This window comes from Carcharodon carcharias, chromosome 10 (assembly GCF_017639515.1).
Source record: "Carcharodon carcharias isolate sCarCar2 chromosome 10, sCarCar2.pri, whole genome shotgun sequence".
Lineage (NCBI taxonomy): Eukaryota > Metazoa > Chordata > Chondrichthyes > Lamniformes > Lamnidae > Carcharodon > Carcharodon carcharias.
Window position 1 is genome coordinate 152,145,567 of NC_054476.1, and position 27,478 is coordinate 152,173,044.

The 27,478-nt window shown below is 46.6% G+C and overlaps 1 protein-coding gene across 14 annotated transcripts in view; it reads right to left on the bottom strand.

The window, feature by feature from the left end:
• msi2b (musashi RNA-binding protein 2b) overlaps positions 1-27,478 on the bottom strand; it is a 522,720-nt gene that overhangs the window by 113,969 nt on the left and 381,273 nt on the right. For 13 of the 14 annotated variants that reach the window (XM_041197726.1, XM_041197725.1, XM_041197718.1 and 10 more), the window contains exon 10: positions 27,230-27,304. In XM_041197726.1, the coding sequence (XP_041053660.1) occupies positions 27,230-27,304 (75 nt within the window). Of the gene's footprint in view, positions 1-19,005; positions 19,348-27,229; positions 27,305-27,478 lie in introns of those variants that run through there. The other variant, XM_041197727.1, reaches the window with a different exon arrangement.

A 27,478-nucleotide genomic window follows, 5' to 3' on the forward strand; every position in this document is an offset into this window, starting at 1 on the left:
CCGTCCGCCACCAGTAGCAGCAGTGTGTACCAGCTACAAGATGCACTGCAGCAAATCACCAAGGGTCCTTAGACAGCACCTTCCAAACCCACGACCTCTACCACCTAGAAGGATAAGAGCTGTAAATGCATGGGAACACCACCGCTGGTAATTTCCCCTCCAAGTCAAACACCATCCTGATTTGGAGCAATATCGCTGTTCCTTCACTGTCACTGGGTCAAAAACACAAGGACACAAGAAATAGGAGCAGGAGTAGGTCACACGGTCTGTCAAGCCTGCTCCACCAGTCAATGTGATCATGGCTGATCTTGGGTTCAACTCCACTTTCCCACTTGCTCCCCAACCTCCCTAACAGCACTGTGGGTGTACCTACACCACATGGACCGTACCTGTTCAAGAAGGCAGCTCACTACCACCTTCTCAAGGGCAACTGCCCATGGTCAGTGACGCCTGTGCCCCATGAATGAATAATTTAAAAAAACCTAAAGGAGAAATCATAGCATTAAAAAACTGTGTTTTCAAAAACATTTATTGGAATGATTTTGTTTATTGGTTATAAAAATGTGAAAGAAAAAGGCTACTTAAGCATCAACCAATCAGGTAACAAAGAGTCTAAGCTGGTCCACCCTAAGTATTGGTAATCTGGACCAATGGACAGGATTACAGCTTTTGAGGGGCCATTTGTCTCAGTTCCAGAGAAATCCCTGATAAAACAACCTCACTTCCCAAAACATTGGAGATGGAGCAGGGGGAGGGAGGGGTTGGTGGTGGTAGTGGAGAAAGAGAACAGGTCCCACACAATCTTTTAATGGGCTGGTCACAGCAGATACCAATATAATGGAGCAAAGCAGACTGTTCTCCAAGGGAATTGTGGGAATTGCCCCAGTGACTGGAAATGGTTTGCACTTGGATCAGAAACTCTGCACATGGGAATGGATTGATACATAACACGGGCAGGAAGATAGGGACCAAGAGTCGGCCATTGAACCCAGGGGATTCAGCTCTGTCACTAATTGCCCAGGCATCCACCAGGGCCTACACAGCTGGACAAGTCCTGTGAGGTTGTATAACTTCGAGTTTTACTAACTACCTTCCCATCGAACACCCTGCATGCATCCTGTCCCGCTTCACAAAGCCTAGCTCGGTTATTCGGGAGTGTGGAAATATGACACTACACCCCCCTACCTCCTTCCCCACACCCTATGCACATGGTGTAGAGCTCTGAACTTGGGAATTTCGATAAATAGCCACAGTTCCCAAAGGATCATGGACATCCCTCATCATTAGAGAGACGACCATTGGTTATATATAGCTTGAGGGACATTGCTCCGCAAATGTGGGGCAAGGTGAGGAGGCAGGACTTCATGTATCACCACAGGCAATACAGCGATTGAGCTCACGTAATGGCATCATTCTGCATCACAATCTAGCCATCGAGCTGACTGAGTTAACTGACCCCCCTCCGCCCCCCCCAGACCAAACCCCAAACGGGGTCTCTTAAACCAATGTCTTTTCCTGTTGATTTCCCCGTGCTTCCCCTCCAACCCGAGGAGATGTCTTGCTCTGGACTGTAGCTTCACGGGTGCCAAATGCTTTCCAGAAATAGGTCAGGTTGCCCATCCTTCTGCCACTGGAATCACCGGGAGCCGAAACAGTGAGTGACAACAGCTATTTGACTGGGTGGGGCATCGCTGCTGAACTCGGCTTCACCTCACAGATGCAACAAGATTCCAGCAGCAGGCGCTGGAGAGTGGTCAAGAAGGCACGACTGAGGGAGCGCGTCAAATAACCCACCCCTTCCTCAGCTCGGAGGAACCAAGTCCACTGGCCGCTATACCTCACGGGAGATCAGCTATTTGTCTAGCTATTTTATAATCACAACTAGGTATTAAAAAGTTAATGAAACCTCCCCCCCACCCCCCAAGACACATAAGCTTCTAGAGATTATTTCAAAATGAGAGTGATATCATTTGAAAGAGAGAAAATAAAAGCCCTGCTGATTACACGCCACAATCTTGCAGACACACCGAGACTGATGTGGCTGGAAACCAATCATTACTCATTTAGCTGTGCCTCACTATCCAATCTATAAGAGATCCTTATCTGGCAGGACATCGCTGGGCAAACTCTTGTTAATCTGGATTCATCCGCTCGGCCCAGACAGTGGTGTTGCTGCCGTTGCCCCGGCAACAAAACACAACAGCCTTGAAGAACCTTCCAGCTTGAAGGTCAACTCTGAAAAGTGAAGCAGGTTAAACAGCAAAAAGGCTCGCGCTTCAATGGCCACTGTTTGCGCAGTCAGTCACACTCGGTGAAGCTGAACCTTCCCCCTCCCCCCCGCCCCCACTACCCCCACCACGCTTCCCTAACCCCCCCTCATGATCTGGCATCGAATGGTTCAGTGCACGTCAACAGGCCGGAGCCACATCTAATGCTCGCCCGTTGGTCAGCTTGGCAGCAAGCCAGGCCACAGTCAGGTCAGCTGACTGGAATTTTAGCACATTTTAACAAAACAAAACATTCCAAGTTTGAAACTTTTTGTAACTTAAACGTATACGTATCACCTTACAAATATATCTCTCTCTCTCTCTCTATATATATATATAGATATATGCACACAGATGTAGCATGTAGTATGAACATAGAATGCACTGTGGGTGTACCTACACCAGATGGACTGCAGTGGACCCACCACCTTCTCAAGGACAATTAGGGGTGCACAACAAATGCTGGCTCTAGCCAGCGACACCCACACCCCATGAAAGAATGAAATAAACAGTACGTAGAGCAAGCTGACATTGCACTTTAAGAAATAAAACAACTTTAAAATGATAGGAGTCTTTGACCTGCAGTCGAAAGCTGACAAACAGGTTTCAATCAGCAAAGCTCCCTGGACCAAGCAACAATTGAACTCTGGCTGACCCAAGCGTCTATTTTGTTTGACAATCGGACTTTGTGAGCTTAAAGAGGCACCGTTCTGCCATGGCAAAATAATCCGTGACATAATATAACATTCCTGCCTATAACAGCAGCCGATCCTCTGACTTAAAGGAACAAGAAATGTTCAAGTAATATAGTAAAAATGGTACTTTTCTGGACGATGTCCGTGTCAGGCCCCTTGCACATATTACACTCCAAACTTCCCCATCACACCTTTACAAAGTAAGTATGAGGAAAGCCATCCATTTAGAATGCACATTTAGACTAAAATCCTCACTGACACGAGAGGTAGAATATTTACAATCTCCTGGGTCACTTTGGCTGTCATGGTTTGTGACTTTCATCAGGGATTCTGGGAAGAACAATTAAACTCTTATTATCCACAACCTAGTGCTTACTTAACAGCTATTAGGTATTATGGCCTTAAGAGGGAAACAGCCACAAGGTAACAGCAGAATAACACATTGTGCAATACCGATATCACAGAATTGTTACGATGTAGAAGGAGTCCATTCAGCCCATTGTGTCTGCACCGGCTCTCTGAGCATTTTAACTTAGTGCCAATCTCCTGCCTTTTCCCCATAACCCTGCACATTGTTTCTATTCAAATAATCATCCAATGCCCTCTTGAATGCCTCAATCGAACCTGCCTCCACCACACATCCAGGCAGCGCATTCCAAACCCTAACTACTCGCTGTGTGAAAGAGTTTTTATAATGCTACTGTCCTTTTGAAAACGCAAGAGCTCTCGTGGCACATTGGGGAGCAACCCTGGCCTCTAAGCCAGAATCTCTGGGTTCGAGTCCCACTCCGACACTTGATGACCAAGACAGATGTGTTCATAACAAAGGCCAAAAAAGGTTGAGCATCAATCTGCAAATCCTCCCAACACACTGGCTGACCAGGAAGCTCTCCTGCTCTTACCGCCTGCCATCAGGCATATTGGGAGGATTCACAGGCTGATAATCAACCTGTTATGAACACACCTTCCATGGCTCACTTGAAGAGAGACTTGAACCCGGATCTTCTGGCACAGAGGTAGGGATGCTACCCACTGAGCCACAAGGTCGCTGCATGCACTTCCCAGGTCACAATTATTTCCTGCAACACTTACTCTTCGCAGCTTCTGCCTCCAACACTCCACCCTTTCTCACCTGTGCAGGACAACCCATAAAACGCCATATGTCACAGCCCTCTCCCTCCGAGAATATGCCTGTACCACAATATCTACGCCTTCCCTGTCAGTCAGTCAAATTCAGGGTTCTCCTCTGCAGGCTGACCTCCAATGGGACACTCAATTTATTTTGAAAGTGCGCCTCCTGGTCTTAGCGGGACCGCATTCGACTTTCCAGGATTCTTTGTAATAATTCACAGGGTATGGGTGTTGCTAGAAAGGCCAACATTTTTGCCCTACCCTAATTGCCCTTGAGATGGTGGGGGTGAGCTGCTCTCTTGAACACAATTGAATGCCTTGCTTGGCCATTTCAGAGGACAGTTAAGAGTCAACCACATCACTGCGGGTCCGGAGTCACATGTAGGCCAGACCGGGTAAGGAGGGCAGATTTCCTTTCCCAAAGGGCATTAGTGAACCAGATGGGTTTTTTATTTCAACAATTGAGTAGTTTCAAAGTCAGCACTACTGGTAAGAGTTTCTTTATTCCAGATTTACGAATTAATTGAATGTAAATACCCAAGTTGCTACGGTGGGATTCAAGTTAATGGGCAAGAGTTTCCAAAAGGCCGAAGGGGCTTGTAGCGGATGTGGGCACACGCCCGGGATTTCACACCATTGGCTGGCATTCAGGTTTGTTGGCACCATTCATTCACCACACCCCCCCCCCACCCCCCGCACCCACCCGCTCCATCAACAAAGCCATCGTTGGGAGGAGTGGGTCGGGGCAGAAAGATTAACCACGTGCAAGTGGCAGGTGGCTAATCGAGGGGGCCCATCAAGACCCCCCTCCCACGCCTAAGTGGGCCCCACACAAGTGGCCGAAACATGGCCAATGAGAGGAGGCAGCCTCCAGGTGGAAGACAAGTGTGGAAGTACTCTTCATCCACCAGAGACCTCCTGGCGTGGGCACCGTGCCATGGGCTATAGCTCACCCAGGAGATGGGTCCCACCTGCACAATCGCAGCCGGGCAGCTGTGCCCTTTCTTTTAAATCAAATTCTTTGATCTGACTTCAGAGGACACCTCCATGGCAAAGTATGTCTGCAGGTATCGGCAGCTCCCATCTAAGATGGAGTGGGTATTGATGAGTCATCACTGGAGGACCTTCCATTGGCCCTTCAGCCTCTGGAGCCCAACCGCCCTCCTTCATTGGACGGCGAGCAAGCTCCCTGGCCAATAATTGGCCAGCTCCCCAAAAATCAGGGAAGGCATAGCTGAATCACGCCATTCGGGTTCGGGACCCAGAATGGATTCTGATGTCGGGGATCTTGACCCCAAATGGAAAATGCAGCCGTATGTCTCCAGATCATTAGTCCAGGCCTCTGGATTATTCATCCAGTAACATAAGCACTAAAACTACTGAACTCCCTCCTTTACACTGTATAATAATCTTGTCCATACCAAAAAACTCTGACTTAACTGGCGTAGAAGTACAACAACCTGCTAGTGTACGCAAAAAAGGTCGAGAGACACATTTATCACACTTCCTGTATTACACACAAAAATTACTGGGCTACACTTTACAAAAATGTCCAAAAAAAAAGAAAATTCTAAACATTCCGTGCAAACACAAAATACAACGGAAAACAATGTGTCTCCAACTGACCCCAGCAGCAGAATAATACACTGTGGGTTAAACTGGCACTATCTTACTTAAAACTGAAATAATTCATTCACTAACAAAATCCTCTTCCACTGGATGGTGACTACTTGTTTTTCTGGGGGACGGTGGAGGAGTGGGGTGGGGCGGCGGGGAGGTGAGATTTCACTTGTTTGATTAGTGTTCATCAGAAAGGGCTGCATTTTGTTTTTACCCCTCACGCCTTACAGATTCTGGTCAGTTCAGATGCAAAGTTCTGTCAGCTGACCAACGAAGTGTACTTTTCTCTCAAATAACAACTGATCTGACTCTCAGGATCGTTATGGCGCAGAAGGAGGCCATTTGGCCCATCGTATCTGCACTGGCTCTCCAAATGAGCAATTCACTTAGTGCCGTTCCCACCCGCTTTTCCCCATAACCCTGCACGTTCTGCCTTTACACCTAACAGTCTCTGCCTCCACCACACTCTCAGGCAGTGCGTTCCAAACCCTAACCCCCTGCCATTTGCTTTGTCTTGTTTCTTCGATCAACCGTGGCTCAGCTGGTAGAACCTCTCACCTCCGAGTTGCAAGGTTCCAGGTTCAAGTTGTGCCCAGGCTACGGGAACAAAATCAAGTGACACTCCCACACCGAGGAGCTGCATTGTCAGAAGCGCCGCCATTTGGAGGAGGGGTTAAAACCGAGGGCACGTCCGCTTGCTTGCAAAAGACCCCACGGTGCTGTTTCAAAGAGGAGCAGGGGCGACTTATCCCTGGTGGCCTGGCCAAGATCCTCCAAATCCGGCGGCAGTCCAATGGCAGCTTCCTCTCCCAAGCCAACGTGCCCAGCATCAAAGCGCTAGTCGCTTAAAACCAGCTCTGCCGGACAGCACACGTTGACTCGTGCCGTTGAGGCAGGTGACTACCAGGAGGACAGCGGAAACGCTTTAGGGATGTCCTCAAAGCAGCCCCGGAGAGGTCAAACAGGTCCGTCAACTCATGGCAGGCTCTGGCTTGCAGCTGAACAAAATGGAGGAGGTTAATTCAGGAAGGCACCCAGCACGTCGAGAGGCTTCATCGGAAACGCGCAGGGATGAAGTCGAGGGGTGGAATTTTACAGCCCCCTCACGGTGGGGGTGGGGGCCGGGGCTGCGAAATGCGGCGAGTCAAACGCCCATCGACTTCGGCAGGGCCAGGAAATCCCACCGGCCGGCTGGCCGGCATAAAATTCCACCCGAGGTGTTGCACACAAGCCTCCAAACAACCCACCCACCCACCCAACCTGCCAAGCACCAAGTGCCCGACATGTGGCAGGGGCTGCAGATCGTGCTTTGGACTTACCAGCCAACTCAGAAGCCAACCAACTGGAGTGGAAGCGAGTCACCCTCAATCCCAGGGGACTGCCTGAGAAGAAGATTTATCCCTCGATTACCATCACAAAAACACTGGATATCTGGCCATTATCACATTGCTCTTTCTGGGAGCTTGCTATGTGCAAATTGGCTGCCACGATTCCTACATTACAACAATGACTACGCTTCAAAAAATACTCCTTTGGCTGTAAAGCAACTGAGACGGTCCGGCGGCTGGGAAAAGCACTCTGTAAATAAGACTTCCTTTTTTCAAACTCAGTTGTCCCTTTCACAGATAAGTTGAGGGCTTTTCCGCTACATTAAGTCGTGGAAAACCTACACAAGGTATCTGAGGAGAAGCAGCGGCTAAAATAAAATAGGTCACGACACCCAGAAGAGACAATGCGAGAGAGACAGAAGTGATCAACCGCTATCAACCGCACTTCTGCATAAATTCTTGACGCATTTTACAGAACTAACTGCAGAGGAATATATTGATGCAAACTTGGGAGAGGTTTTAAAAGTATCAAGGTGATATTTCAAATATCTACAACTTCTGAGTAACATATTTGTCACACAGCTTCAGTGTTCTCGTTTCGACCTACAGCACAACACAATTAATGATTACTCAGCCCTCGGTGAGCTTTTGTGTCCCCTGCCAAACTTCTTAACATCCCCCTCCTTGGTTTCCCCATTAACTGGCAGGACAAATAGATGAGAAGCAGACCACAACACCACCAACAACACCCCCCCACCCACCCCACCCCCCAACCTCCTGGGCCCTGCATTCCCGAGCCTGTTGCTAGGATCTGCATGGGCAGCCCAGGATAGAAAAATCTTTTCCCACCTATTTCCATTATTTTTAAATCTATATCTCTTATGCCCTGTTAGTCTTATTCCACCCCACCCCCACTAGAGCTGTACCTTGTGTGTGCTGCCATCCATTCTTAATTAGCACATTCGTTTAGATAATATCACCACCTTCAACACCTCTTTGTTCTTTTGTCTGTGACATCTTTTGATTAGCTGCTCCTATCATTGCTTGCTTGTCTCAAAAACCACCCCCCCCCCACTTCTCTCTCCCCACCACCCCCTCCACCTTAAACCAGCTTATATTTCACCCCTCTCCTAATTTTACTCAGTTCTGTTGAAGGGTCATGAGGACTCGAAACGTCAACTCTTTTCTTCTCCGCCGATGCTGCCAGACTTGCTGAGTTTTTCCAGGTAATTCTGTTTTGGTTTTGGATTTCCAGCATCCGCAGTTTTTTGTTTTTATATAAAAGAGCCATCCAGTTAGTTCACTTCCCACACTATCCCCATATTTTTTCTCCTTCAAGTTTTTACCCAATTCCCTTTTGAATGGGCCACTATTGAATCTGTATCTACCCTGCCCCCACCCCATCGTCAGGCAGATAATCCCAAATCCTAACCACTCGTGTTAAAAAAAAGTATCTCCTCATGTTGCCTTTGATTAATTTGCCTATCAACTTAAATCTATGCCCTCCGACTATTGATTCTTCTGTCGTTGGAAACAGCTAATCTTTATTTATTCTAGATAAACTTTCGCCAGGCCTTGTCTGCTCTAAAGAGAACAATCTCACCTTCTCCAGGCGATCCAAGTAACCGTAATCCCTCATATAAAAACAGAAAATGCTGAAAAAATTCTTATTTTTAATGGTCCCTGAAGTAAAAAAAAACAACAGCGGCTGGATATTAACAGTGCCATAATCTTCTGAGATTTGTTTTCATTAGGGTCAATGGTTAGCACCCTGCCACAACAACTTCTAGTTTATATAGAGTCCGTAACGTCCCAAGGTGCTTTGCAGGAGCATTATCAGGCGAATTTTGACACTAAGACACATAAGGAAATTTAAGGACAGGTGATCAAAAGCTTGGACAAAGAGGTGGGATTTAACAACCACCCACCAGTTTTCAAGTCCACTGTGGAACCTTTCTACACTTGGAATGCTGCTAGGGAAGAAGAGTCATACAGACTCAAAGCGTTAACTCTGTTTCTCTCTCCACAGATACTGTCAGGCATGCTGAGTTTTTCCAGCATTTTCTGCTTTTATTTCAGATCTCCAGAATCTGCAGTATTTTGTTTTTATTTTAATTATAATCCCTTGCCCTGGGTACCATTCTAGTAAACCTCCTCTCAGCCAGCCCCAAATCCTTCAACAACCTTCCTGAAGTTTGGCACCCAGTATTGAGCACAGATTCCAGCTGCAGCTGAAACTGGTGTTTTATATTATTTATTATACAAGAACTTTGACAGAATTCGCATTCATAAAAATCCTTAATCGGTGTAGAATAGGTGTCACATAGAAAATAGGAGCAGGAGTAGGTCATTCAGCCCTTCGAGCCTGCTCCGCCATTCAATACTATTCATGGCTGATCCTCTATCCCAACACCGTACCCTGACGCTCTCCCCATCCCCCTTGACACCCCCAGAGTCCAAGCTTGTTATCATAATGTGGATGCAAAATTCTACAACGAGCTTTCCATTTCAGCTCCCTGACCTCTGCTCAAAACCCCCCCCACTGACAGCCTGGGCAAGATTGGGAACTCGGTGAACAGGAAGTCTCACAAGCAGTTCTGTGTCCCCATGTATTCGCTCATTAAATTGGTGATCCTTTGGCGTGGCACAGTGTTTGGCCTGTTGCCAATTTTGATTAGACTGTCAGGAACAGCTCCGAACATAGCTCAGGAGCCAAGGGAGGGGCGGGGGGGGTGGGGGGTAGAATGCACGTAGGAGCAGGGGAAGAAAAGCAACCTTTTAAAAAAAACCAAGCTTCGCCTGCTTGCGTTAACATGCTGGCTCATCGTCATTGCCTGGATCCTTCTGAGTTGGCTGCGAGTGCCAATGCATTGTACTCAGATGTAACCCACAGAAAACTCTTTGGGAAGCTACAGAAGAGAAGAAGGCAGCCCTTCACTCATCTACAGCAAAATCCTGGCTATTTGTATATCAAGGGCCAAGGGCCAAGGGCCACCCCCCCACAAACCCCGCCATCTTCCCACCACCACCCCAATTAGGTCCGTGGAAGGAAGGCTCATGGATGGCCTTCTCAGCTCACTGCCAACTGAGGCACTTAAGTGGGAAATTAATGCCCAATTAAGGGCCTCAACCCGCCTCCGCTGGTATTAACCAGAGGCAGGCTGACCTGTCACGATGTGGGTTGCTTGTGCTCCCCTTGGGAGAGGGATCCCTCGTTCATAGGTACAGTGCCTGCTTGAGGGGCTTGGCATCGCGGAGTAGGGATGGGGGCGCTGAGAGCCGCCCCCTGCCCTTGCTGCTGACCTCCCTCCCCGCTCCCCCCCCCCCCCCCCCCCCCCCCCCCCCCCCCCCCATCACTTACCTCTGGCCTGGGTCGCTCCACAATCCTGGTCCACCAGTGGGTGTACTTCCCGCAGCAGCCACAAATCCCAGGTGGCGCCGTTGAGCTAAAAGCTATGGCCTCTGATTGGCCGGCCTCTCTAGGCAGACAGGACTCCCTATCCCTGGGGTCCTGATCCCGTGGAAGGCACGCCAATGGCCTGTTAGTGGTCTGATTGGCTCGGAATTCAGTAGGCCTTCCCCAAAGGAGGCAACACGGGTCTCTCGCCAGTGGCCAAGACCCCTGTTGCCTCCATGAAAGTCCCTCACCATATTCCCAGATTAAGGACTTTCTATTTCAGGATTTGTCAACCAAAAAATTGTAAATAATTCTGCAAACCTATGTGTTTTTTTGACATGGGTAAGATTAATCCTGTGGCAGGCCATTGGGGAGCCATGATTCTTATGGAAGGCTGACATTTCCTGTAGCTTAATAGATACTGTAGCCCTTGAATCATAAAATCATTCAGCACAGGAGGCCGCCCCTTGGTCCATCATACCAGTTCTGGCTCTTGTAAAGAGTTATCAAATTAATCCCAATCCCCTGCTATTTCCCTATAGCCCCAATAGTTTTTTTTTCTCTCTATTTCATATGTAGATCTGACTCCCTTTTGAAAGTTACCACTGAATCTGCTTTCACCACCCTTTCTGGCAGCACATTCAGATCATAACAGCTCACTGCTTAAAAGAACTTTCTCCTCATCTCCCCTCTGAGAGTTTTTCTTTATTCATTCATGAGTGTTGCTGGCTAGGTCAGCGTTTATTGCCCGTCCCTAACTACCCTTCGAGAAGGCGGTGGTGAACCACCTTAAACTGCTGCAGTCAATGCGGTGTGGGTGCACCCACAGTGCTGGAGTTCCCGGATTTTGACCCAGTGACAGTGAAGGAACTGCGATATATTTCTAAATCAGGGTGGAGAGTGACTTGGAGGGGAACTTCCAGGTGGTGGTGTTCCCATGCCTGCTGCCCTTGTCCTTCTTTGGGGTATAGGTCACAGGAGGCATGGTGAGTTGCTGCAGTGCATCTTGTAGATGGTACACAGTGCTGCCACTGTGCTTCAGTGAAGGAGGGAGTGAATGTTTAGGTTGGTGGTTGGGGTGTTGATCAAGTGGGCTGCTTTGTCCTGGACTATTTCTGCAGTGGTTCGATACAACTGAGCGGCCTGTTAGGCCACTGGCAGGGAAAGCAGTTAAGAGTCACATTGCTGTGGGTCTGGAGTCACATATAGGCCAGACCGGGAAAGGACAGCAGATTTCCTTCTCTATAGTGAACCAGATGGGACAATCCAGTCATTTATTCATTAATTGAATTTAAATTCCCTTAGTTACCAAGGTGGGATGTGAACTCATGTCTCTGCAGAATTAGCCTGGGCTTCTGCATTACTAATCCAGCAACATTACCTCTATGCCCTCTGGTTACTGACCTGCCTGCCAGTTTATTTACCCTGTCAAAACCGTTCATGAATTGGAATACTTCTAGCAAACCTTCTCCGCTCAAAGGAGAATCCCAGATTCTCTAGACTCTCCAAGATAACTGAAGTCCCTCATCCCTGGTGCCATTCTAGTAAATCGTCCCTGCACCCGCTCTGATGCTGTGAGATCCCTTCCTAAGGTGTGTGCAGAATTGGACTCAATGCGCTAGCTGAGACCTAACAAATGATTTATAAAAATTTAGCATAATTTCCTTGCTTTTATACTTTGTGGATCTACTTATGGCGTTTCTAATTGACTTATGAAAGAATGTGCAAGGTTACGGGAATAAGGCAGGGGAGTGAGACTAGGTAGAATGCTCTTTCAGAGAGCCAGTGAAGATGCAATGGGCCATAATGGCCTCCTTTTGCACTGTAAAGGTTCTGTTATCAACCTGTCTTGTCAGCATCATGCAATGAACGCGGGTGTGTTCTGGGTGTGTCTGCAAAAATGACCCAAGGGGCTTCACGGAGACATAATCAGATGAAAATGAATGATAAGAGATGGAGGTGGGCGGGCAGAGGAGTTTCAGGAAGAATTCCAAAATGTGGAACCACAGGTGGCTGAAGGAACTTTGGCCGGGGGGGGGGGTGGGGGTGGTGGTGGTGGTGGTGGTGGTGGTGGAATACAAAAGAAAGCCAGTCAGAGGAAGGGAGAGCTCAGGGCTGTAAGGCTGGGTGAGAGCAAGCTGCGTCTTTGTGCACCTTCATGCAGTATCATTTTTACAAGGAATAACTCTTGCCTTTAAATGCATGGATGAGTGGGGATACAGTGAGAGAGCAGCGACTGTAATGACAGAGCGGGATACTGGGCCTCGGATGAGATTGCTCCACTTTGCTTGGACACTGAGCCAACCATGGAGGAGATCTCTGACACTGGCAGGAGGGAGCATATCCCCCTGCCCAGTACAGCTGGAATGAAGAGTGCGGAGGAGGCAAAACGCGCTTTTAAAAAGGTTCACAGCTCCTGACTGCTATCCAGCGAGCCCTGCTGGGAGTGTGCATGTGGCAATATCACACAGTCAGAAAGCAAAGCCATTCAGCCCAACGTGCTCATGCTAGCTCTTTGAAAAAACAAATTTGTCCTTCCCCGTGGCTCTGCAAATTTTCCTTCCTCAAGTATTTATCTAGTTCCCCTCTGAAAGTTACCATTCAATTTGCTTCCATCATCCTTTATAAGGCTGTGCATTCCAGATAACATCAGAAAATATTATAGCATTGGGGGACGAGCTTCAGCTCTCCACGGTCAAATAACATTTTGTGTTTGTTCTTTCATGGGACGTGGCCATCGTTGGCAAGGCCAGCATCTGTTGCCCATCCCTAATTGTCCTTGAACTGAGTGGCTTGCTAGGCCATTTCAGGGGGCAGTTAAGAGGGTCTGGCCTACATGTGTCTCCAGACCAAGTAAGGATAACAGATTTTTTTCACAAAAGGACATTAGTGAACCAGATGGGTTTTTTAAAAATAACAATCGATGATAGTTGTCATAGTCACCATTAATAAGGCTAGTTTTATATTCCAGGTTTATGAGTTGACTTTAAAGTGCACCAGCTGTGGTGATGGGATTTGAACCCATGTCCCCAGAGCATTAGCCTGAGTGTCTGGATTACTAGCCCAGTGATGTTACCACACTGCCACCATCTCCCCAACGTGCTGATGCGTGATTGGGATCATTGATATTGGAGGATCCTTTTGAGTCTTGAACAGTTTATTCGGAAGTTGGACTTTCCCTTGAAGTGAAGACACCTCACAGGCTCCAAACAAACCTGGCCAGAGGTCACTTTCTGACGTTCTGACAGTGGAGATTCTTTGTTGACGCTGCAATATTGTGATGTCACAGCGCGGACATCACTCAGCTCCAGTCAGGCAGAAAGATATTTTAAAAGGGCCTCAGCCAATCAGTTTGCAGATACTTTCAACAGATAGAATGATACAGCACAGAAGGAGGCCATTTGGCCCATCGTGCCTGTTGTGTTGGCTCTTTTTCTGTAGGAGCTCGCCTGCTAAAACCACTCCTCTGCTCTTAGCCCATAGTCCTGTAAGTTTTTTCCCCTACCAACTATTTATCCACTCAATAAAATTTATAAGGGGCAGATTATGAGGGGCCTGAAAATGGAAATCTTTGACAAAACACGCTCAACTGTGCTAATTTAACCAGAGTGAAAAACATACCTGATATTTTAAAAAGACTGCTGCTGGCTACATGTCTCAATGTCAGTGAAAACTGTGGATGTTATTCCCTCCTTCTTTTCTCTGTTTCCTTCCTTCTTTTCTCCCCACATCTTGCAGTGTATTGCCAGTAAAGTCACTCAGCACTGTGAGCGTCAGTGTTCATTTTCTCAAGCACTGATAGAGTGACTCTGGGCAGTTACAGTTCCGAGTGATATCTGGCCTCATGTAGCACTGCCTGATGCTGAATCTAACACTCCAAGCGCTACCCAGAACCCAAAGTCTTCTCAAGGCCTTCACTTAGTCAACAAGATTTTCATCTACCTGATGCCACTTTACTTCCCTTGTGTTTGTTGTGCTAACTATATGGAGCTGCTGTTTAGAGATTACTTACTGTGCAGTTGTGTGATGCTCCTGCTTATTCAGGGTCAAGGGCTATTCACTGCATACCTGTGCGGTATTTTCCGGTTAATCCGACAGGGTAACTCTGCCCGCTCATTCAGCAGAGTGTGGGTCACTCTCTGTAAATTTGTTCTGGTCCCGGCCGTTCAGCAGGGATAAAGAGGTGCATTTTTGTGGGGTTTCCCATTTAGTCAACAGGATTAGAACCAATCACTGTGAATCATAGAAAGAGACAGTCCAGAAGGCCATTTGGCCCTTTGTGCCTGTGGTGACTCTTTGAAAGAGCTATCCACTTGGCTCATTTCTCCAGCTCTAGAGCTCCACTGATTCTTCCCCTTCAATTGTTCATCCAATTCCCCTTCGAAAGTTATTATTGGATCTGCTTTGGCCACCCCTTCGCACAGCACATTCCAGATCACAACAACTCGCTGTGCAAAAGACTCACTCATCTCACCTCGCATTCTTTTCTTAAATCTGTACCCCACTGGTTACTGAACTTCCTGCTATCGAAATAGTTTCTCCTTACTTACTCTGATCAAAACCCCTCACAATTTTGCATGTCTCCCCTTAGCCTTCGCTGCTCTCAGGAGAACAGCCTCAGCTTCTCCGGTCTCGTCACATCACTGAAGTCCTGCATCCCTGGCACCCATTCCAATAACTCTCCTCTTCAACCTCGGTATCCTTCCTCAAGTAAGTATCCAGAACTGGCTGCAATACTCCAGCTGGGGCCTAATAAAGGTTCATCACAATGTCCTTGCTTTTGTACTCTATGCTTCTAGTTATAAAGCCACAGATTCTGAATGTTTTTTATAAAAGCCTTCTCAATTGGTCCTGCCACCATCAAAGACTTGTGTATATACACTGCCAGGCTTTTCTGTTCCTGATCCCTCCATTAAAAATTGTACCATATAGTTCTTATTGTCTCTCCTCACTCTTCCTACCAAAATGCATCACTTCGCTGCATTAAATTGTATCTGCCCATTTCACTGTGTCTATGCTCTCCTAAAATCTGTTATTACCCTCGTTGTTTGCTGTTGTGTAAATGTGCGGAGTCTCCTGTTTATTGAGCGGGTTAAGGACCAGAGCTGATATTTGTATGCTAAAGGGGCTCTGTGCAAACATTTTGAGCTGTGGAACTTTATTTCTGCGCATACTACGGGTGCAAGTAAAGGAGAATTCTCAATTGCCAGAATGAAAATAGTTTTGAGTATTAACTGCCTGAGGTACAAGTCTGCAAAATGCCAGAGGCCCTGTAACCAGATGAAGTGTTGGAAAGGTGGAAGGAACAGGGTCTTGCGTTCTTTCACAAGGAAACACAAAGACCTGTAAGTGTGTAAACAGTGTGCCTTATCGCTTGTGTGGAAATCAAAGGGTGGGGAGGGTCAAAGAAAACAGAAAAAACACACACACACGCGCACACAAGCATGCACGCTAACACACACGCACACACGAGCAGTGCCCTTTTTCAAACAAAGCAATTGTCATTTCATGCAAGTAAAATTCATGCAAGATTGGATGAGGGTATTTGTTTAGTGATTAAATAAACTATGAAATTTCAACTTCAAATGAAGCTTAAATTCAGCATGAATTTGGTGAAATTTAGCGTGAAAAATGATGCGCATTGATTATTTGCTTAAATTTAACCATTTAACAGCCATATTGTTCCCCCAAAAGAGAGCCAATTCAGTGACACACTGTGGGATACTTGCTGTCTGAATTAGGGGACACAATCGCTGGCAGTGCAGCACAATAAGGAAAGAGCTTTCTCTTTGGCCAGTTTTAAGAAATGACATCAGCCAGGAAATGACTGAAGTCCCCATCAACAAATCAGAGGCTCTCCAAACTGCCAGAATCTTTAAATCACTGACCACTAACTTGCTGGGCTCCTTCCCGCTGTCTGAACTTCATTTGCCACCAACATCAAAAGGTGTTGAGGTGATGGCACTGGCAGCGCCAGAGGCAAAACTGTTCTGCTGCCCGTACCTCTCCTCCGCTTAGGCTGCATCACGGGATATAGCAGCTCAGGATGGGCGCAGCCATAACATCCACCCACCCAGCCGACCTGCCATAGAAACCACTCACTGAGCAGAACCTCTGTGCCCTGGAGTGAGACCCCGTCTCAGTGGCTCACATGTCTCACTGGAACTGCCGCACAAAATGTATTGACATGAGGGAATACCTTGTGGTGGACCTTGTCCATTCTGATGGTGCTTACATACGCTGGGGTATAATTTTGCAGCTAGCAGGCATCACTTTGGCGTCCTGCCCCAAGTGGCTACTTTTCCCCCACATCAGCCTCGCCAGGAGGGCAACCGAGCATCACAGTCAGCCTGCGCTTGGCATTTTCCATTCCACTGGGACAACGGGGATGAGGGGGGTGGGGGAGACACAAGGATCACTGGACTGTAATAGGGAGTGTGAACTCTGGCTTGTTTTTCTTATCTCTCCCCTCCGCACCCCCTCCACCTTCTCTAGTCTACGGACGCTCAGATGAACTGCAGCGCCCTGAGGTCAGCACAAGCTGCAGGTCAAATCGCATTGTGCCCTGGTCTGTCCAATTGAGGCCAAGTTGGGGTGGGGTGGGGGGAGCAAGATGGGGAGAGCTACTGCCTGTTAAATGGTCAAAAAAAAAAGAAATTGCAGTTAAAAGAGGAGCACACACACACACTGCATAAGATTTATTGAAGGAAATTCTCTTTATTTGTCTGTCTAAATTAGGTACAGCAAAATACTTTTTAAAAAAAAGGGAAAAAATGAAATTTTAAAAGCAGAACAAAGGAGCTATGATTACAGATAAGTGAGAAAAGGGACCATTCTAATCCACAACAGAAAAAAAAACTCAAATCACTTTCAAACTAAGCAACAATCAGTATTCACAGTTCTACTATCACAAAATAAGAGTCAACAAGGAGACCAGTGTCTTCACATTACAAAAAAATACAGAGTAGAAAGCCAGTGACTTCAACACTATTTCAAGCTATACAATTAATTACATCAAGCATGTTTAATTAACAGGAACAGAGTGACGTGATAATTTAAGCTTGTTTGGCTTCCGTGACTTATTAATTAAGTGACCTTCAAAAAATGAAGTTAAGAAAGCTTTCCTTTCACTGGCTTATGTAGACTGGACTCAGTGAAGGTTAAAGAAATTGACTGACTTCATTCAGCTTTAGAGTACTTTTTGAACTGGACTCCTGCAGTAAAGTGTTTAAGAAGCAAGTAGCCCTGCAGCACTAGGCCCGAAGGCCTTTACTTTGGGTGACAAAAATTTTGCCAACCAAAAAAGTAACTGGATTTTGCTCAGAACATGGATCATTTTAGTCCAATTTCTTTATTGTTCATTTGCACTAGATAAAGAAAAAATACTGTCACAAGTCCTTCTGCTTGTGAAAATGTTTAATCACCTATCTTGTTGACAAAGAAGGCAGAGTCACTGTAAAGAGCAACATGGTTAACAAGCAGCCATCTTAATTATGGTATGGTTAACAACCTCCATAGCAACTGAACGTACAGCCTTGTTAAGCCAAGAAAAGGGAGACTTCTCTTTTTAAATACACAATTAATCCCTAGTACGCGTCACACTTCTCACAAATTTTCATGTAGTGCCTTTTTTGAAACTCTTAAAAAGTCCCTGAAGATTGTGGCACAATCCCTCATTATATAGGTCTGAGTTTCCACAACTTTTAACCCCCCCCCGCGACCAACACAGCCACCCCCCCCCCTCGCCCCCCACAACACCCACCACTTCCGAAGTCACGGACTCATGTTGGGGTGCAATTCCACAGGCCCAGCCACTCTTTGGCATTTTGTCCAAGTGGCCATTAGTCACTTGTGCCTTGGCAGTGGGCAGCAGCAAGCTATTTGACAATGGGAGGCCTCACCATCGAAACTCAACACACACCATCATTGGTGCAAGAGAGGGAAGCTGGCTTAAGTTAATTCCCTTCACTGGTCCAGGACACTAAGGGACCATTGTTGCATGATTATTGTGGCAAAGATGGATAATTGGACACATCCTGTCACTCTGGATGGCTCCAACTAGCTGATTATCAGTTAGTTCAGACTACGGTAACAAACTAGCAGCATTCCAGTGTGGAAAGGTTCTGTTCCATATTGGACTTAAAAACTGGTGGGTGGTTGTTAAATCCTACCTCTTTGACCAAGCTTTGTCTTAGCTGTCCTTAAATCTCCTTATGCGTCTTGGTGTCAGAATTTATCTGATAATGCTCCTGTGAAGCACCTCGGGATGTTACGGGTGCTATGTAACTACAAGTTGTTGTGGCGGGGGGTGGGGGGGGGGGGGTTGCTAACTATTGACTTAATAAAAACAAATCTCAAGAGATTACAGCGCAGTTAATATCCAGCCACCATTTTTTTTAACTTCAGGGACTATTAAAAATAAGAATTTTTCTTTTTAAAACTGAAACCTTGTGAGAAGGGGTGGGGGGGGAGAGAGAGAGAAGAGGAGGGATGGGGACGGGAAGTGGGGGAGGTGGGGAGGGGTGGGGGTCGTTCAGCAAATGTAAAAATAGAAAGTGCTGTCCAGAGCTCGCGGAACTGAGAGAGTGACATGGAAGGAACTGTTTTTACAATACAGCAAAAAATAAAGCAAGCATTTAAATTATAAGAAGCAAATAAATCATGCGGGAGGCAAAATGGTGGACAGCTGATGGAATGTGTTTTAAAAAATAATTAAAAATATATATATAAATATAAATGAGGTGATGGGCCCAGGCAGTTATTATTAGTGATAATTCCAGTGAAAGGCAATAATTAATCACAGCCAGCCACCCAGGTTCTCATTAACACTGCAGGAAACCTTGCTAATTTGCAAGGGGGGAAAAAAATTTAGTTGATAAAAATAATATCTTGTGAAATCTGGAAACAGTCTGAAAAGTGAAATAAGAAAAGAAATTAATGGCGTGATACCCCAAAAGGATTTGAATCAAAGAAGTTGCAATTTAAAAAAAAACATAAAAAAAATAAATCAGAGGTGGATGATTATTCATAATATAATTAAAAATTATATATAAATATCCAAATATAAATGAGGCTCATTCATTTGTACAGCATGAAACCAAAAGAAAAAAATACAGCCAATAAAGAGAGAGAGCGACAGTATGAAGAGATGTTTCCTGGTTAGCTCACACATGCTGAATGAATATCGCAGAAATTGAGCTAGTTTTGTTGCGATGCTACGTACAGGGTTCCTATCAACGCGTTGTCACAAAGCATAAAGACAGGCAGAACTTTTCACACAGCTACGCCGCGAACGCTTTAACAGACAAGAAGGTCCATTTTGTAAGATGAACTCTTTCCAAACTTTGCTGGTTTGAGGGGGGGGGGGGGGGGGGGGGGGGGGGGGGGGGGGCAGGCAGTCAGGCAGGGGGGTGGGGTTATAGTTTGGAGGGGGGGGCGCCTGCTTCTGGTCAGAGCACTTTGAGCTGCCCCCCCCCCATATTAGAGGGCACGGCTGGTGGCAGGAGGGGTCTAAAGTGATAATGGATTCGAAACGTGAACTCTTGTTTCTCTCTCTCTCACTCTCTCTCCATGGGAATGCTGCCAGAGCTGCTGAGTCCTTCCAGCATTTTGCTGTTCCTCTTTCTAAAGTGATGATGTGTGGGAGAATCGCGGCAGAGGGATGTCGGCGGCACATCAAAGCGCAGGTGCTCGCAGGGGTTTGAGTCATTGCTTTCTCAAAAAGCTTACAGCGGCTATGGAGCTACTATGCTGAACAATCACAGAGACAGCACAGTATCAGCACAGCCTGGCTACAAAGCCATTCATCAGACTATACACGCCATAACACGATGGGGCTGTGTAATTAAAGGGGATTTAAGCCCTGGCAGTGAAGTCATTCCTTCCGTTGCACATTTATCCACTTTTCTCCCCACCCCATCTAAAGCTTCCAGAACCCATAATTTTCCTTAATTCAAATTCAGAGGCACATCCAAAAATAACCCTCACTTGAGACAATAAAATCGTACATGCAGATTTTTTTTTTTTAGAACCTGCCTCCGTCTGTTACCGAGCCAAAAATAGCATCGGAAAACCTCATTGCATTCGTTTTCTCTTCAATGATGTCAGGCAAGCTCCAGCTCTGTGGGTGTTGCCTGAATCACGAGCTTCCCAGCTCACAGGGGCCTTATGGCTTCCAGCCTGCCCGCACGGTTGATTGACAGCCTTAAAAGGCACACCAAAGATGGGGGATATGTAATGCACCGGCCACAACCTGCACATTTCCCACCGCACCCCCCCCCCCCCACCCCCCAATTCAGCCTCCTCCCGAGAAACAAAACCGAAGCAGACAGTAAGTCTGCCTAGCTTTTCACGCACTCACTGGATTCTGTCAAACCTTTCCCCTAGTCCAACAACTGAGGCTCGCAAACACAAGGCAGTCAACTAACCACTCCAGTCAGGCATTAAGGAGAAGTTTTATACTTAATTTGCTTTGAGTGTGGCGAGAATGTGGAACTCGTTGCCACAGGGAGTGGCTGAGGTGATTAGAATAGGTGCAGTGAAGGGGAAGCTAGCTAAACACATGAGAGAGAGAGTGAGATGGAGAGAGAGAGACAGAGAGAAATAAATGAACAGAAGGTTATGTTGACAGGGCGAGATGAAGTAGGATGGGAGGAGGCTCATGTGGAGCACAGCCATTGGTATGAACGAGTGCAGCCAAATGGCCCTTCTGTACTGTAAGTACAATGTATTCTGTCAGAACTGTATGCCCTTGTGTATCTAGTTCAAAATATCGTCTCAAAGTGTGCACGAAGCCCCTCCCCCATAAATCCTCATCAATAAATCAGGAGGATCATTTTAACATTTGAAATATTGGTGATGTGGGGGTGGTTGAGAATTCAAAGGCTCGCTACAGCCTCCTGAGCAGCGTTAATTAATTGGAGAGAGACAGGAGTACTGCAAAGAATGGCTTCTTCTCTTGGATCTAGTTCCCCAGCCCTTCAGAACAAACACTCTACCATTTGTCTGCAAACTCCAGTAACACTTCAGGTGCAAGAACTGGCTTTGCCCAAATTTCAAAGAGGCGCTGTAAAAGGAGAGGGGTACGACAATCACACTTTACTCTTTTTTATAATCAGAGAATCATCTTAATTATTTCATTTTCTCCCATTGCGATTCTCATTTTTTTTTTGGAAGGTCAGGGTAGTTGGGGACCTCCCTTGTGTGGACCAGGGATTGGAGAATTGAGCAAGCGAGTCAGTGTGGCTGAATCGAGTGTGGTGGGGGTGCAGGCGGGGCACACTCCTGGTTTCCAGCTCGAGAATCAATGGCCGAGAAATTAGAATCAGTGGCAAATTAGTTCCACTGACCTCCGGGGTCGTCTCTTTGATCTATGTTCCTGTCAAAGTAAGACTCTGCGCCAGGAAATAGTAGGTGTTGAGCTCACGAAGATTGCAGTCAATGAGCACAGCAATGGAGAAAGTTGGATTAAACACTGGGATATTTCAATACTATGTGGTGCATGGACCCTCGCAAGAGATAGGGTCAATTACTCCACAAGGGGGGTGGGCGGTGGCATAGTGGTATTGTCACTGGACTAGTATTCCAGAGTCCCAGGTTAATGCTCTGTGGGACCCAGGTTCAAATCCCGCCACAGCTGATGGTGGAATTTGAATTCAATAAAAGTCTGGTGACCATGAAACCAATGCCCAAAGTCACAAAAACCCATCTGGTTCACCAATGACCTTGAGGGAAAGAAATCTGCCATCCTTGCTCGGTCTGGCCTACGTGTGGCTCAAGACCACACAGCAATGTGGTTAACTTTTATGCCCTCTGAACAAGGGCAATTAGGGTAGTAAATGCTGGCCCACCCGGCGACACCCACATCCCACGAACGAATAGAAAAAAATGTGCTGTAACACAGGCTGTTCCAGGCCTGAGGGACTTCAGTCACGAGGATGGATTAGAGAAGTTGGGGCTGTTCTCCTTCGAAAAGAGAAAGTTGAGAGGGTAGAAGTGTGGACAGAGTAGATAGGGAGAAATGTTTGAATATAGGATCGAGAACCAGAGGGCATAGACTTAAGGTGAAAGAGCCAAAGGTTTTTTTGCACAGCAAGCAGTAATGATCTGGTATGAAAAAACAAAAACAGAATTACCTGGAAAAACTCAGCAGGTCTGGCAGCATCGGCGGAGAAGAAAAGAGTTGACGTTTCGAGTCCTCATGACCCTTCAACAGAACCAGTTCTGTCGAAGGGTCATGAGGACTCAAAACGTCAACTCTTTTCTTCTCCGCCGATGCTGCCAGACCTGCTGAGTTTTTCCAGGTAATTCTGTTTTTGTTTTGGATTTCCAGCATCCGCAGTTTTTTTGTTCTTATCTCAATGATCTGGTATGCACTGCCTGGCTTTCAAAAGGGAATTAATTGGTTAAGCACCCAAGAGAGAAAAAAAACCTGCAGGGCTACAGGGAGAGGGCAGGAGAGTGGGACTGCTGAATTGCTCTTGCAGAGTGCTGACATGAGCTTGACAGGCCAAATGGCCTCCATTCGTGATGTAATTATCCTATGATTCTATCAAAGTGCGCCACAAGAGTCGACAGAAAAACAAACGAGAGAGGCTTAACCATCACGGATTACAACACGCACTGACACAAGGTGCCCTGTGTAATCCAGAAATACATCTCACAGTTACCACACTATGTGGTTATCATCAGGAACAAACAGAATGCTTAGACTGTCACAGGCTCTGTTCACCTATGGGACAGAATTAAGATAGCCTATTAATGTCATTTGAGTTTGAATTGTTCCCTTGTTGCTGGAATGCTGTGGGCATTACTGTGGGCAAGTAGATCTCTGTCAGTGTTTCCTCACCATATTGCAACACATCAGGTACACATTAACCATCCCTGTCATATCACATTCAGTTGGCACATTGTTGTGCCCCTCAACTGTACCGAGAGGTTGTCACATCGCGCTTCAGTTCCAACCAGGAGCACGCAGGTAATTAAACTCAGGACCAGAAACCTTAAAGGAGACCGTGTCTCCTTTCTTGGGTTTACACAGGCCTTTTTTTCTTCTTCTGGCATCGAAGTGTCGGTTATAGCTTGACACACTCGGGTCGTACGATGAGCGGCGTCCCGAGAGAATTCCGTTTCATGGGGCAGGATGTTTAACTCGGCGGCTGAGGCGCACGCTCGACCTGACCGAGCATGAGATGGCGCGTGTCAACGCCAAAGCGCAGCCACGCGACGGTTCGGTTGGCGGGCATGCATCGGAGCTGGCAGCGCGCCCGCTGACACTTAAAAGGCCTGTTAAGGCCGTGAAGTTATCAACTGTCCTGAATTTTTCACTGCCCGTTCCAGTCGAACTGGCGGGCGTAAAGGGTTCGGAAACCCCCATCCACAGGCGGGACAAGGTTTCCGAAAGCAAATGCAACTGAAGTGAAAACTTCCGATTTTTAATGAGGAACATGTCCCTGCCTGTGTGACAGAGTCACCTGAGGGGGGGGGGGGGGGGGCACCTGTTTTATTACATTTTTTTCCTGATGTTTTAATAATTTTTCAATATATTCACCGTCTCCCCGAGGCAGCTCGCCATGCTCCCTCCAGCCGCACTCAGCCCTGCTGCTGCCAGTCCTACACGCCCAGGGCAAAATTCTACCCATAGGGTTTGCTCTGTCCCAAGTTGCAGACGACAGGATTGTTTGTTCTGAGCCTGTGCACATAGCCACAAATGCTGAGCTCTGGATGAAGTAAGGAATTTTAGCTCGCTGCGATTGGACTGTGTTTAATTCCTACCGAGTTTAGCATCTCTGCAAGAGCTTTGAGGACAGCTCATCAATCTCATTGTTAAGCACCAGTCAACTGGTTGGAAGTGCTTTCGTTAACATCACCTCTAACTTCCATGTGGACACCAACTGGAAGATGACTGGGTGAACTTATCCTCAATATTGTTGGATGCACCAATGAGAACATAAGAAGTAGGAGGAGTAGGCCATTCTGCCCCTCAAGCCTGCACCGCCATTCAGTAAGATCATGGCTGATCTGATTGTAGCCTTAACTTCACTTTCTTGCCTGCCCCACCACCCCCCCAAACCCATAACCCCCAACTCCCCTATCAAGCAAATATCTGTCCAACTCAGCCTCGAATATATCCAGTGATCCAGCCTCCACTGCCCTCTGGGAAAGAGAATTCAATACACTGGCGACCGTCTGAGAGAAGAAATTCCTTCTCAACTCGGTCTTAAACGGGAGGCCTCTTATTTTGAAACAGTGTCCTCTCGTTCTAGGTTCCCCCTTGAGGGGAAACATCCAGCCCTAGTCCAGCCCTCTCAGAATTTTATTTGTTTTAATAGTATTACCGGTCATTCTTCTAAACTCCACTGAATATAGGTAGCCATACTCTAATAGGATGGTCACTAAACAACCAAATAATCCAACCGGCTGAACAGCCAACGTTAGTTGATGCTGGCTTTTTACACAGCACAAATAATAATAATCTAATTCTTATTAGATTTTTGAAATATCGGGGAGTTGAGGGCTATGAGGAAGCTGGCACGAAAGAAGAGTTGAGGCCTGGGGCAGATCAGCCATGATCATATTGGATGGCGGGACAGGCTTGAGGGGTTGAATGGCCTATTCCTGCTCATATTTCTTATGTTCTTATGTGACCTATAAAGGGCCCAATGTGTGTGCCAAATGGCAAAGTGAAACTTGCTGCACACTGTGGAAAGGGGAGAGCCAATTAAAGAAAGCAAGTAATCTTCACAGGCTCATCGCACAACACATCTTGTCTATTCCAATCCTGCTGTATTTACACAGAGCTGCTGCAGTGGCCAGAAAGCTTGGCCCCAGACCATCTTACATTCAACGTTACAGACTTCACCGATACCCAGCTAGACTCGGCAGTCGGCCGACTGCTTCGGCGTAAGTTGACCCCTCAGCTCAAATCATGTGACAGCACTCTGCTAACCACTTCTCAACTCAAACGACTGTCAAGCCATTTACTAGCTGTGGCACTTATACCCAGAAAGTGGTGGGGGGAGGGGGGGAGGGGGGTGGTGGGTGGAAGAGAGAAAATTGGTCCTCCGATCAGCTACCATTGACAAAATCAGATACGTTTTACTTCGTCTTTCCCAAGTGTGGTTCATCATTCCCATTAAATGCTAATGGGAACCACACGGGTTCAAACAGAAATTTGCAAAGAGGTGGGATGGTGACTACAAAGCTTAAGAGTTGAACAATTTATGCAATTATAGAATAGTCTAGGAGCCAAAAGTTAAAGGGCTTTGCAAATAGTTACAGCTGGATAGCATCACTGAGCTGATTGGATAGGCTGAGTGACCCCACTGCTAATATTATTGAACATTCGATGTGTGAGTTCACAGAATAACACTTTTTCTCATTAATGATTTTGTGAATTTGGCATATACTCATATCACTAGGGACAGAATAATCATCCTCCAAAATATACAACAGCCTACACTGAGCTAGGAACTTGCGCAGTGAAGTAGGACTTGATTTTCAGGTAAAGGTCCCCCCTTTACCTTGACTCTGCCATTCCAAACCCCAACTAATGTACGTAGTTTAAAAAGGCGAAAATGCTTATTACAAAATGACTTCGCTCTCGCCACCCTGCCAAATCCTAATAAACACATCACACCTTTGCCAAGAATTGTCCTGATTAGATTACGATATCCGTAAATTGCAGATAAAAATAGGCAGACTGCACGTCTCTCTGTGCGACATGGTCATTTAATCACTCATTCCAAACTAACACGTTATCAGAAAACATACACGCCATGATTAAAAGCCTAAAGTACACAGCTGCCTCGAGGTGACAGTGGTTGTGGACTGGGTATGGTAAGCATTGATGGAAGAGATATCGGAGAACTTGGCAGGTGAGTATTATGTATTCCATTAGGAATTCTGTGCAATGCAAATGGATGGAAACATTGGAATTCCACACCATGGAAGTGAATGGGAAACAGCAGGTCCCAAATTTGGGTTAAGAACATAAGAAACAGGAGCAGGAGTAGGCCATTTGGCCCCTCGAGCGTTCCTCAATCAGGAATGTGTTTCTCTTCCCCGGACTTGCTGATGCCTTAGTAGTGGGAGAATGGCTGTAAGAATGAGAACATGACTAGACAGCCAACATACTCGTGATTAGTCTGGGCCTTGGCTGTGTGATGTGTCAGGACTTCTAAGGAGCTTTAGGGAAAGAAATCTGCTGCCATTAACTGGTTTGGTCTGTATGGGACACTGGTTCCATTGCAGATGTGGCAGACTCTTAGCTGCTGCCCTCTGAGGTGGCTTGATGAACTACCACACTCTCAGGGCAATGAGGGACGGGCAATAAATGCCAACCTTGCCAGTGATGCCAACGTCCCGATAAAAATTGTATTTTACCAGAGGAAGGACATGCGGCTTCATCCTGGGATCACACAGATGGTCCTAAATCGCAAACATGCCATGGTAAGAATGGCAAGGGGAAGGGTCAGAGACGAACTGAGTGGGGGGGGTGGGGGGAGAAGCCTGTGTGGTGGGGAGGAGTAGTAAGTTATTTGCCCCACTCTCTCGGCCAGAAATGCCAGCGATCTGAAACAGAACCTCAAACTGAAAGAAGATTTGTTTAGTTCCCGCATTTTACCACATAATGGTTTACAAATAACCAGAAGAGGCTCATTGGGAGCTGGAATAAAACCACGAAACCTGGTAGCGCCGTGGTTTTGTTACGCACTTTTTAACATGGCGAAGGGGTTGGGGGTGATGGAAGGATTAGGGGCTGGTGCGAGATAGAATCAAGGGTCCACATACCTGGGAACTGGTAGCTGTAGCTTGGTGCGAATCCTGGGTATCCACGACCATACGTTGCAACAAAGTTTGGGTAACCTTTAAAACAATATTTTTAAAAAAGGGGGAGAGAAAGAAAGATGTCAGGTTAGAGCAGATTGTGACTGGTGTGTGTATCTTAATGTGATCGCAGTCATATCCTTGTATTACACTCACTGTACCAGAGTTACTTCGAGGCAAGTGTAACGAAGCTAAAAACTCAGGTAAAACAAA